The 12,096-nt window shown below is 36.8% G+C and overlaps 1 protein-coding gene and 1 pseudogene across 4 annotated transcripts; one reads left to right on the plus strand and one right to left on the minus strand.

The window, feature by feature from the left end:
- Positions 1-2,113, minus strand: LOC116010089 (annotated as a pseudogene).
- A 3,343-nt stretch (positions 2,114-5,456) lies between these two features.
- LOC116011170 (CSC1-like protein At3g21620) lies at positions 5,457-11,489 on the plus strand. Of its 4 annotated transcripts, none has more exons than XM_031250696.1 (12): positions 5,457-5,762; positions 6,709-7,047; positions 7,616-7,762; positions 8,211-8,346; positions 8,545-8,646; positions 8,742-8,861; positions 8,999-9,079; positions 9,264-9,604; positions 9,723-9,968; positions 10,051-10,375; positions 10,472-10,705; positions 10,887-11,489. In XM_031250696.1, the coding sequence occupies exons 2-12, from the start codon at positions 6,734-6,736 to the stop codon at positions 11,148-11,150; spliced, it is 2,310 nt and encodes a 769-aa protein (XP_031106556.1). In that variant the 5' UTR covers positions 5,457-5,762; positions 6,709-6,733; the 3' UTR covers positions 11,151-11,489. The 4 variants fall into 4 exon arrangements, with proteins under 4 accessions (XP_031106556.1, XP_031106557.1, XP_031106555.1 ...); XM_031250697.1 differs by having other exon boundaries at positions 5,457-5,757; XM_031250695.1 differs by lacking the exon at positions 5,457-5,762 and having other exon boundaries at positions 6,472-7,047.
- Positions 11,490-12,096: the final 607 nt, after the last annotated feature.

Below are 12,096 nucleotides of genomic sequence, written 5' to 3' on the forward strand. Positions count from 1 at the left end.
CCTGGAACCAAGAACTAAAGCTTTTGAACCCACATCATGGGAAGACCACCCATGCTGGTGTTGTGTTGGGAATAACAGAGGATGTCTGGAAATATACAAATCAGTATCTCCATCTTGTGCTGTTGATTCTACCTTCACCTCAATTTCAGCATCCCAGATGAAATTCTTAACCAAGTACCATCATCTATGGAGAATTTATAGTAGATGTAGTTGCCCTCCCCAACAACTCCAACTTCTGGCTTCCCAAAAGTTAGAGGTCTTAGTATATGTTGACTTGTTCCTTCTGCAGCTGGATCAGCACTGATTACATCAACCTCTATATCTGTTTCTAAAACAGATACACTAGAAGAAGGTTTCAACTCAAGCACACGCAAATGGTATGTCAGCACACCATGACTAACAGTGAGAACATCGCCTTCTGATAGTGTTGCATGCTGCCGAAGGCTTGTTTCAAGAACAGCCTTGTGATTAGGTATGTCAGAAAAGCCTGGCTCAACAGGTTGTAGTTTTGCATATGTTCCTTTTGCTAGCCACACATATTGCACTTCAACTGTAGGGGATGTTGGGTTGTCAACAGAGAATAAGTTACTCCATATATGAGGAGGCAGCCCTGCGAAGCCTTCCTCTGCAGTGAACTCCAAGACACCCGCATGTGTTTTCCTGTTGGTCAGTCCATCATTTGTGTTCGAAGAACTGCTTTGATGAATGACAGTCAAAGAGAAGTGCAGCGGTCCTTTGTCAAAGGCACCTTGTTCAGACAATTCAGTAAAGCAAGATGGAGGCAATTTAATTTTATCTCCACTACCTTGACAAGGTACAGCTTCTAAAACACGACAAAACACAATTCCGCGCCCAGCTATAAGACTCTCTTGCATTTGCTGATTTGCCTGAAACAGAAGTCATATACATTAGACACACAGTAATACTCCATAAATTTTAGTTATAAGTATGCGCACTAAATCACAATGAACTGAATTAAAAGATCAATTTCTTCAAGGATAGTTACCTAACTAAAATTTCGTCAGGTTCTTTTATCCCCCCCCCCCCCCTTTTTCCCCCCCCCCCCCCCCCCTCTCTTCTAAACCCAATGGTAGGATTGCATTTGTCTCTCTTTGCCATTCATTTACATTCATTTACACTGTCACTCAAGAGAGAGAGAGATATAACAGATAATAATCTGATATTAAGAGCATTATATCTTTGCATTGTTGTTTCAATAATTCTAATGGGTTATGATTAAATGGGGGAAGGTGAACATATCAAGCCCAAATCAACCGTTAGTACTAAGTTGCTCTGGTAAATTGACTAAATTCTATGAATTTCCATTAACCAGACAGATTTAGTAGGTATTAGGTAGAGGAACTACTATGCATGCCATAAACAAATTCCATGATAAATCAAACTAATTTTCTGAAGAATTTACAAAATTTATACAACCAAATACAAGGTCTAGAACAAGTAAGGAAGCTGCAGGTTTTGCAGCCACTAATATCATCTGCTTCTGGTATAAATAACTTACTAAAAGAAAAGGAATTTTGGCCGAAAGGGCTAAAACCAATATCCAATGCTATTAAAACTGAATTAGGTTATAATTTCTTTCTGAAAAATCAAATTAAAATCTCAAAATGAAACTAAAGAACAATTAGCACTGATTCCAAGCAAAATTAAGAAAAAACATCATAATGAAAATAAGGGTTCAAGCAATAGTGAAAAACACAACTAACACGAACGCAGATACATCGATCGTCAATTCGTATAATCATGGTAAAAAGGATAGATTAAGAGAAGCATGGAGAACATACTTTAGCTTCGGCTTCGGCGGCATCGATACGGCGAGCACGTTGGGCGGCTTCGATGGCTTCCCGCTGGCGAATGGCCTCTTGTTTGGCTTTCTTCTCCCTCTCCAATCTCAACTTGGCCCTCTCTTTCCTATCCTTCTGCTCTCTCTCCAGCTTCTCCCTCGCTCTTCTCAACTCAAAATCCATTTCTTCCCCTGACAATGCTCCAATTACTCTTTTTTCTGTGTCAATCTCGCGTCTCTTATACACAGGCTATGATCGGCAAAGCTAATTTCGACTTGGTTTCCTAACTCCCAAGTCTTGAAGGAGAAGAATGATGACGTCAGCACCTGCGAGCTGTTGATGTATGACTAGACTCTAGATTAGAACTAAGGAACGGGTTCCCGATTCGAGAAGATTCTGGGCCTTTCTTTTAACTTTGGGTCGGCGGACTCAAAAGCCTAGTTTATGAGGCCCACTCATTCCCTGGACTCTCGGTTTTTAAAATACGGAGTAAACTATATTGGTCTCAAGTCTCACAATTTAATACGAGTTTCGATTAATTTAGGTCGCAAATTATGCTATGGATCCGGCCCACCTTGCAAGGTAGATTCCAGTTCATGTTCACAATTTTAAAACTCTATATTTTAAAATTCTATATTTACAATTTTAAATCTCAATATATAAAATTACATTACTCAATATTCACAATTTTTTAACTCTATATTCACAATTTTGATATATAGATTCAAAAATTGTGTTATACTGTTGAATATAGAGTTATGAAATTGTGAATATTGAGTTCTGTAATTATGAATATAGAGTTATGTAATTGTAAACATAGAGTTATAAAATTGTGAATATGCAGTTCTAAAATTGTGAACATGAACCTGGATCACCTTGCACCCGAGTCCATGGCATAACAACCGAATTTAGGTAGACTTTTACACTTTACTATGAGTTTAATTTTGATATCCATTATCATATTTGTTTGTCTATTTTTATTATTCTACTATTGAAATTAAATTCTTTACTAATTGCAAAACTCATTAATCTTTTTTATTTATTTAATTACTTACTTTTAAATAATGGAATAATAAATAACGTTGTTATGAAAGATAACGTTATTATGGAGAGATGACAAGAAAAATCTGCAATTATTACCTAATGGTGAATCATAGAGAGGATAAGCCATTCAATACATATGTAAGACCATGATATCATTATCCAAACCATGAACTTGCTAGGTATTCTAAAATTATCTAATTCAAGTATCACGCGGTGCACCTTAACTAATAACTAAATAAGAAGATGAAGATAATAGCTAATTAGGTATCATGCGACTAGGAGATTCCATTACTATAAATACCTCATAAGCTGCTTCCTATCCTAGATGGATCATGCATGCACAATATACTATACGAACATCAAACTGGGATTGGAATTACTCAAACCATAGCTTTAGTCTCTCCTGTCTTTGTCATTATGCACTTGGGACAAGCTGTTTGAAATAGTTGACACTATCAATAATTATACTTTCTACAATTTGATATTTTTATAATATAATAAGAATATAATGTTATATAAAATTTAATTTTTTGCTCCTACTTATTTTTCTCTCTCTAATATGATTATGGCATGGGTTTTAATTTTAAACTGACTTTAGGATATAAAAATAAAGCCAGGGGACGTCATAACTCATAGCCCTAGCTTATTAAACAATTGAAGAATAGTGACTCAAGGACACCTACCTAGTCTAAAGTCTAAAATATAAATATAGTACACATCAGCCATTTACACGAAACTATTAAATTAATGAAAGAAATTGAAATATATTTCATTACACCAGAGAATTGTTCTGCATAAACTAATTGGGAGCAATACTGATCGAAGCCTATACGGCTACATCTGTCCCTGCACAAATATAAAAACTTCGTTTGGCAAATGGACGCCTAGGCCACCAATATTGGCAAATTATAATGCGCACCACGTACCTAAACGACGTCGTTTTGAGCATTGTAAACTAATCATCCGTTTTTTTTGGAAATCACGTTTCCCGTTTCGGGCGTTCTTTGTATTTATGTTAATATTCTGTGTATTCCAGGCAATCATTCTGTGTATTTTAGGCAACCGTTCTGTGTATTATAGGCAACCGTTATGTGTATTCATGTTAGTAACACATGTTGTGATTTCATGTTAGTAACAGATGTTGTGATGTGTTTGTGCATTCGAATGTTTAGGATGATGGGTTCTGTGTATTTTGTGTAAATATTATGTGTATTCATGTTATTAACACAAGTTGTGATGTGTTTAATTTGTGCATTCGAATGTTAGGAGGATGAGTTCTGTGTATTACGGGCATCAATATTCTGTGTATTATGGGCAAACATTCTGTGTATTCTAGGCAAACGTTATGTGTATTCTATATAATGATTATGTGTATTATAGATAATGAATGTGTATTCTATATAATGATTATGTGTATTATAGATAATGAATTCCCTTTCTATATAATGATTATGTGTATTATAGATAATGAATTCCCTAGAGTCATTCGCGTCCACTAACATCTGTGTATTGAATTCCCTAGAGTCATTCGCGTCCACTAACATCTGTGTATTTTGTGTCAATATTCTGTGTATTATGGGCAAACATTCTGTGTATTCTAAGCAAACTTTCTGTGTATTATAGATAATGATTATGTGTATTATAGATAATGAATTCCCTGAGTCATTCGCGTCCGCGTCTACTAACACCGAAACGACGTCGTTTTACGTACGTGGTGCACATTGCTATGTGCACCGTGGTGCAGGGTATAACGATTGACCAATATTAGCTTCGCCGGATTAATCTTAAGCTTAGCCCTTCAATTCAGGGAAACTTTTTAGTATATTTAAATTGTTTTTCTTTTTTTTTTTTTGACCAAAGATCTTGTGGTTAAGCGGTACCCGGTGTCCCGATTAACACTCTTACATGGATGATGACTCTCGTTGTGCGCTTCAGTAGGTTGAGAAAGTAGATGGGAGTGGGTTCGAGAATACTACATTGTAACAGAGTCAGTAGTACTAAAAAAACAACTTTTTTTTTTCTCATATATAGTTTTAGTAAGATTCGAACCTCTAAATTACCGCTTCTAATGCTTCTAGTGGGATTTGAACCATCACATTACAGCCTCCAATTTTGACTTGTTGGGTAGGGGAGAGCACCTTTCTGATATTATGATACAATTAATAGATATAGTGTCTATATCCAGAAGGACCAGAATACCAAAATAATTAATTGAAGTTTGTGATTAATTGAAATGAAATTTGGTACATCCTAATATAAGCCCATGTTCGCTGAACGTATTATCATTCAATTCCACAGTTACGATTTCATTTCAACGCCAATAATGGCTAATGGTAACATGTTTTCAGAAATTCCCGCATCTCGTGGAGTCCCACATCGCATCATCCGGGACCACGCGATCCACCCCGTTGAAAGATCAGACGTGGGCCCCGCTACAGCCAGACGCCTCCACAGCCGTCCATCTCATCTTAGAACCATATCGTAGTCATAAATTAAAGTAGCCGTTACCTAAGATTAAAAAAAAAACAAAAACATGCGTTATTTGCCGACATCAAACTGCTCCATGCGATTTGTGTTTTGAATAATGCACCAAAAGCAACAAAATTTCTCACGAATTTTTTAATGATGATTTAATACAGCAAATCCTACGTATTAAGGATCCGTCCCCCACTTTAAAGCGTTTTTCCATTTATGTTTTCTTTCTCAGATATTTTTTGTACTCCATCTTGTCTGTTTTTCTGCTTTCCACCTCCATTGCAGCGGCAAAAAGCTTTTTTTGACGCTGTCGTTTTGCTCTTTGCACTTTTACTGGGCTCCACACTTCACTTTTGCAGTCTCTTCTCTTCTCTTCGTTTTCAGCTCTTTCGCTGTTACGAGATTCATATACAGACTGACAGACATATACGTGAAGGTAAGGTACATACACACTTCCCGTTCGAGCTCTTCTTCTCAAAATACCTGTAATTCTGTTTTTATTATGAAAATTATAATGTTGAATTTCTCTTTAGACATATTTTTGTGCTATCTGGAATTTGCTGTATTTTTATTGTAATTTTATCATGAATGGTGAAGGACTGAATTGAAGGTAGTGCTCTTGTAATCCAGGAAAAATGATTTTCTGCAGTAGATTTGTTTCAAGTAATGGCTGGTTATGTTTATTATCTGGTATTGCTTTTAGATGGTAAAATTAAGAATTACTGAGACTCTTTTGACTCTGAGTCAAGGAAGGATGTCTTAATAATGTCTAGCATGTGAATTATGATGGCGCCTTAGGGACCATTGACAACTGGATATTTTTCTGGATAAACTATGTATGTATGTGTGTCTATTTATGAATTATACATTCATATACAATTGTATAACTGTGGTGGGGGCATGATGAATGGTGTTGCGTCATCCGTGATGGTGATGACATGGATAGGAATTATATTGAACTGTTGATGTGGGAAAGTTGTGCATTCCCAATTTGCTTTATTATTGGGTTTATCGAGGCAAACCCCACTCCTCTTCCGAGTATGTGAGTAAACCCTCGCCCTGTGATCCTAGCCGGCAAAGGACCACAAGGAGGTTAACCAGCCTAGGTTGCCCATAGCTGACCGGCTCAAACCCGGGTGGCAGACGGTTTCGAACTCAGGACCTCACGGCCGCGAGCGTCTTGGTCTTGCCACTCAGGCTGCCCTTACGGGCCCAATTTGCTTTATTATGTATTGAGGGATTGTAGTAGATGATCACACGGTGCAAAATTTGCCGCTTGGCCTGTGTTCTAGCTTCCTTCTTGCTCTTCTTCCTAACAAAAATACTTCTACTTGATCCATGTTTATGCTTCACATATGATGTTTTCATAAGGGGTTTTATATTGCAGGAAAATATTCGTTTGATGCAGGCGTATGGCAACTCTTAGTGATATAGGTGTTGCAGCTGCAATTAATATCCTCAGTGCATTTGCCTTCTTTGTGGCATTTGCTGTCCTTCGATTACAGCCTGTCAATGATCGGGTCTACTTCCCGAAATGGTATCTGAAGGGTTTAAGAAATACCCCCTTGCACTCGGGGACACTAGTCCACAGATTTGTCAATTTGGATTTCCGGTCTTACTTGAGATTTCTCGACTGGATGCCTGCTGCATTGCAAATGCCAGAAGCAGAGCTTATTGATCATGCAGGACTAGACTCTGCTGTTTACTTGAGGATTTACTTGACTGGGTATTTGCAACTTCTTTTTTGCTTTTTTAAAATCCAAACACTATTCAACTAGAGAGATTATAAACCAATTAGTGTCTGAAAAAGTCTGAAGACTCAGTCTGCTTAATGCCCATAATACAACTCTATATTTGGCAGTCGTCAAAATTATGCCATCATTCACTTAGATGTAGCATATGTGCCTGCCTGACCCTGCTGCCTAGAGATGTAGTCTATGTACCTATTGGTACCTGCCCAAGGCCCTGAACCTTTTTGAATGGTAGTCTATGTATTTGCATGAACCTAAAGCTCAGAGATGCTCGATTGGATTTATAGAGGAAAAAGAATATAGTAGTCAAGGAGGGTGGGGTGAAGAACCATTGTCTTGACTTGACTTAAGTCACTACTACAGTTAACGAATGTTTGGAAATAAGCAAATATTGGCTTTAATGATGATATGCATATGCATGCTCATAGCATATATTAGTTTCTTCTAAGCCTTTCATGATGACAAGACAAGTTCATTAGAGTATAATTTTATGTTTTTGGACTAATATTTTTTCTCATTATTTATTTACTTTCCCTAACGCAGGATTAAAATATTTGTTCCTATTGCTTTCATCGCTTTTACAGTCATGGTTCCAGTTAATTGGACAAATCGCACCTTGGAGCAATCTAATTTGACTTATAGTGATTTAGACAAGCTCTCGATTTCAAATATACCTAGGGGATCCCAGAGGTTTGCAATACACTTTGGATTTGGCTATTTTATTTTTCCGAATTGCATCTAATATCTATTTATGTGTATACAACTTCTATTTTCATTTTACTCTTTCTACTGCTCATTTTGTGGCCTTTGGCCTTGCTTCTTAGTTAGTACATATATAGTATTAGAACTGTAAGTTTTGTTTGTTGGACAAGAAAATGTGATGTTGTTAACATGATGATTTCTGTTTGTCCTTAAAAAAACACATTTACGACAGTTTGTTTTTCAAACAATTCATTAACTCTCATATATTCTTTACTTTTTGTGGGTTCCAAACTTGGTTTATACCACTTTGTAAAGCAAGCATGACAATATTTTAGTGCAGGAAGAGTAATAATTGTGTATATAATTGCATACTTACTGTGCTCAAATCTTGCCTAAATAAATTTTCATTATGTTTTTCACTTGACATTTATTGCAGATTCTGGACTCACTTAGTAATGGCTTATATGTTTACCTTCTGGACATGTTATGTGTTAAAAAGGGAGTATGAGATTGTTGCATCAATGAGGTTACATTTTCTTGCATCAGAACATCGGCGCCCTGATCAATTTACTGTAAGGGACAATTATGTCTGTCTATTTAATTTATTATGATGACTTTTGTGTGATTTCATTATAATCAGGATCTCATCATAAACCTCCACAGTTTGGAGAAATGGTCTTGCAATCTGTGCCATTGAAATGATTATGACAAAATGATCTTAAGATTTAGTGCATGCTTTTTAACCGGTGAAAATTTTCAATTTGCTTCAGGTACTTGTTAGAAATGTGCCACCAGACCCTGATGAATCGGTTAGTGAGCTTGTGGAGCACTTCTTTATGGTCAACCATCCAGATCACTATCTCACTCATCAGGTTTTACTTCCCTTTTTCGGTTCTTGATGTGATGACACATTGAGCTTATATACTTGCAAATTTAATAACTAGTCATGCTTCTACTTGCATTTAAGGTTGTATACAATGCGAACAAACTGTCAGAACTTGTCAGTGAGAAGAAGAAAAAGCAGAATTGGCTTGACTACTATCAACTAAAGTTTGCAAGAAAACAGTTGGAAAGGCCAAGATTTAAGGTAATATACTCTTGGCTTAGTAACTGTTTAGGTTGCAATTAAGTTGCTTTTATAGCAGTTTTAATGTGGTCGGAATGCTTATTTCTCATTTCAAATTACTAACAACTTGCTGGGAATATGTTTTACCTTAAAAACAGGGTGGTTTTCTTGGCTGTTATGGTGAGAGTGTGGATGCAATCGATTTCTATAGTTCTGAAATTGAAAGACTCTCAAGGGAGGTAAGAACACTTTATTAGAAACATTTCCTCTGATTTTACTCAAACATTGTTGAAACATTATAGCAAGTAACCTTCCAACTTTTGTTTTCTGTATATGTGGTCTCATGGATACATGAATTTCTTTTTTTTATTATTATTATTTTTGTTCTTTCATAAAAACTTTACTCGTAGTGATCTATGGCAGATATCTACAGAGAGGACGAACATTATCAGCAAAAGCAAATATATAGTTCCAGCTGCGTTTGTTTCCTTCAAGACACGATGGGCTGCTGCTGTTTGTGCACAAACACAACAGTCTCGAAACCCAACCATCTGGCTGACTGAGTGGGCCCCGGAGCCTCGTGATGTGTACTGGGATAATCTGGCAATTCCATACGTTTCACTGGCAATCAGAAAGCTTGTTGTTGGCGTGGCGTTCTTCTTCCTTACCTTTTTCTTCATGATTCCCATTGCCTTTGTACAGTCTCTCGCTAACATTGAGGGAATAGAGAAGGTCTTTCCCTTCCTGAAGACCATAATTGAAATGTGAGTATCCCGCCCGCCCCTCCATCACAATATCACATTGCTTCTCAAAGTTCATTGACAACATCTCCTAATTCCTTCGTTTATTCATGCCCCCGTTTTCTCACTTTTCCTTGTGCAGGAAAGCGGTGAAGTCTTTCATACAAGGATTTCTTCCCGGGATTGCTTTGAAGATTTTTCTTATATTTCTACCCTCAATACTGATGCTAATGTCAAAATTTGAAGGATTTGGCTCCATATCAGCTCTTGAGAGGCGATCTGCAACAAGATACTATATTTTCCAGTTCATCAATGTATTTCTTGGAAGCATCATCACGGGGACCGCTTTTCAACAACTAAATAATTTTCTCCATCAATCTGCAAATGAGTAAGTTTTCGCCTTGTATATATATTCATTCTGAGTGTGTAGAATTGTTTGCCTAAAAGTAAAAGTTTGGGCTGTATTGCAGTATCCCAAAGACAGTTGGAGTATCGATCCCGATGAAGGCAACCTTCTTTATTACTTATATAATGGTGGATGGATGGGCAGGAGTTGCGGGGGAGATTCTGAGGTTGAAGCCTTTAATAATGTTTCACTTGAAGAATTTCTTCTTGGTGAAGACGGAGAAGGATAGGGAAGAAGCTATGGATCCTGGGAGTCTTGGTTTCAACACAGGCGAACCTCAAATCCAGCTTTATTTCTTACTTGGCCTGGTTTATGCTGTCGTCTCTCCAATTTTACTCCCCTTCATTATAGTGTTCTTCACCCTAGCTTATGTCGTATATCGCCACCAGGTAGGTAAAACCTATTGAAGTTATTCATTTAATCATACATTCATGCATATATAAGAACACTTTTCATCTATTTGGCCATTTTTCAACATTATTTAGATCATCAATGTGTACAACCAAGAGTACGAGAGTGCAGCAGCATTCTGGCCAGATGTGCACGGGCGAATTGTAACTGCTCTTATCGTCTCGCAACTGCTTCTGATGGGATTGCTGAGCACAAAACGGGCCTCTCATTCAACTCCGTTGCTTATTACACTGCCAATACTCACTATATGGTTCCATTTGTTTTGTAAAGGCCGCTATGAACCAGCTTTCATCAGATATCCTCTTCAGGTATTGTTGAGCATAAATAATATATAAACATAAATGTGCAATCTAACTATCAGCTTAAGCTTTTAATTGAGATGAAGCACATGCTTCAATTGGTATTAATCATTTTCTACCATTCTGTTTGCTTGTGATATATAACAAAATTTGTATCTTTTCTCCAACTTCCATTTTTGGTGGCGTTTAGGAGGCGATGATGAAAGATACGCTGGAACGCACAAAGGAACCCAACTTGAACTTGAAACAGTACCTCCACAACGCCTACATCCACCCAGTGTTCAATGCCGGAGATGATGGCGACGACAGTGACACTGGCAGTGAAGATTTGGAGCAGCAACCCACACTTGTTCCGACAAAGCGCCAATCTTCAAGGAACACGCCGCGGCCCAGTCAAAAGAGCCAGTCGTCTCGTTACCTTCTGTCCGAGGTTGAGCTTAAGTCGCAGGTATAACTATAAGGGGGACAACCAAACCTCTTTTCCTACTATGTTGTAGTATTCCTCTGCGCTTCAGCTTTCAAGTATATATCATCCTTCAGTAGTCTTTACCTTAGATTTTCAGAGTACAGTACTAGAGGGAAATCAATTTCATTTTTCCCCTATTTTTCACCCATCCATACACACTTTTAATTTCATCCTTACAACTAAAGTCTATAAAATGTCAATATACAGTAAATGTTTTGTTTTGGGTGACGAAGAAGTGCAACCACTAATGAATGGTGTGTACTAGGTATTGTCATTCTAATTGGCAAAGGGATCAGTTCAAACAAAGAAGTCAATAGATTACTTTCACTGGGTGTCAAACTTAGAACATTGTAGTTACCAACTAACTTTTATGACTTAGTTTGACAATTAACCAGTTAAATATATCAAACATTATGACGAAGGTGCGCTACCATTTTGCCGTGATTGCCTCTCCCATCTTGAATATCTTCTGGTCGTTGAGAAAGTCACAACTTTGGAGGGACTAAATTTATGGTTAGGCACCACCACAAGATTTCACATGAAAATAAATATTTATTTATTGTAATCTGAATCATTGTGGTCTAAAATTCTTAATTAACTTCGATTCCAAACTTCTAGAGCGTAATAATATATTCCTGTAATTAAATATACCTCATGTACTCTTATAGTGGAATATAAAAATGATACTCTACTTCTTTTTTTTAAATTGTGATCATAATGTTGATTTAAATATATTAATTATTATTTTTTTAAATTTTTCAAATATACAAGTACAAATGTATTTTATATTTTTCTTTCCTCCGTTTTCATTCCTTCAAAAAAAAAATTTAAAAAAATTCTCAATTAATAAATCTACTACAAATATCATCATTTTCTGAAAATAATAAACATAAAAAAGGAGAGAGAGCTTGGACAAACATGTGGTGCCAAATAA

Source organism: Ipomoea triloba, chromosome 2 (genome assembly GCF_003576645.1).
Source record: "Ipomoea triloba cultivar NCNSP0323 chromosome 2, ASM357664v1".
Taxonomy (NCBI): Eukaryota; Viridiplantae; Streptophyta; class Magnoliopsida; order Solanales; family Convolvulaceae; genus Ipomoea; species Ipomoea triloba.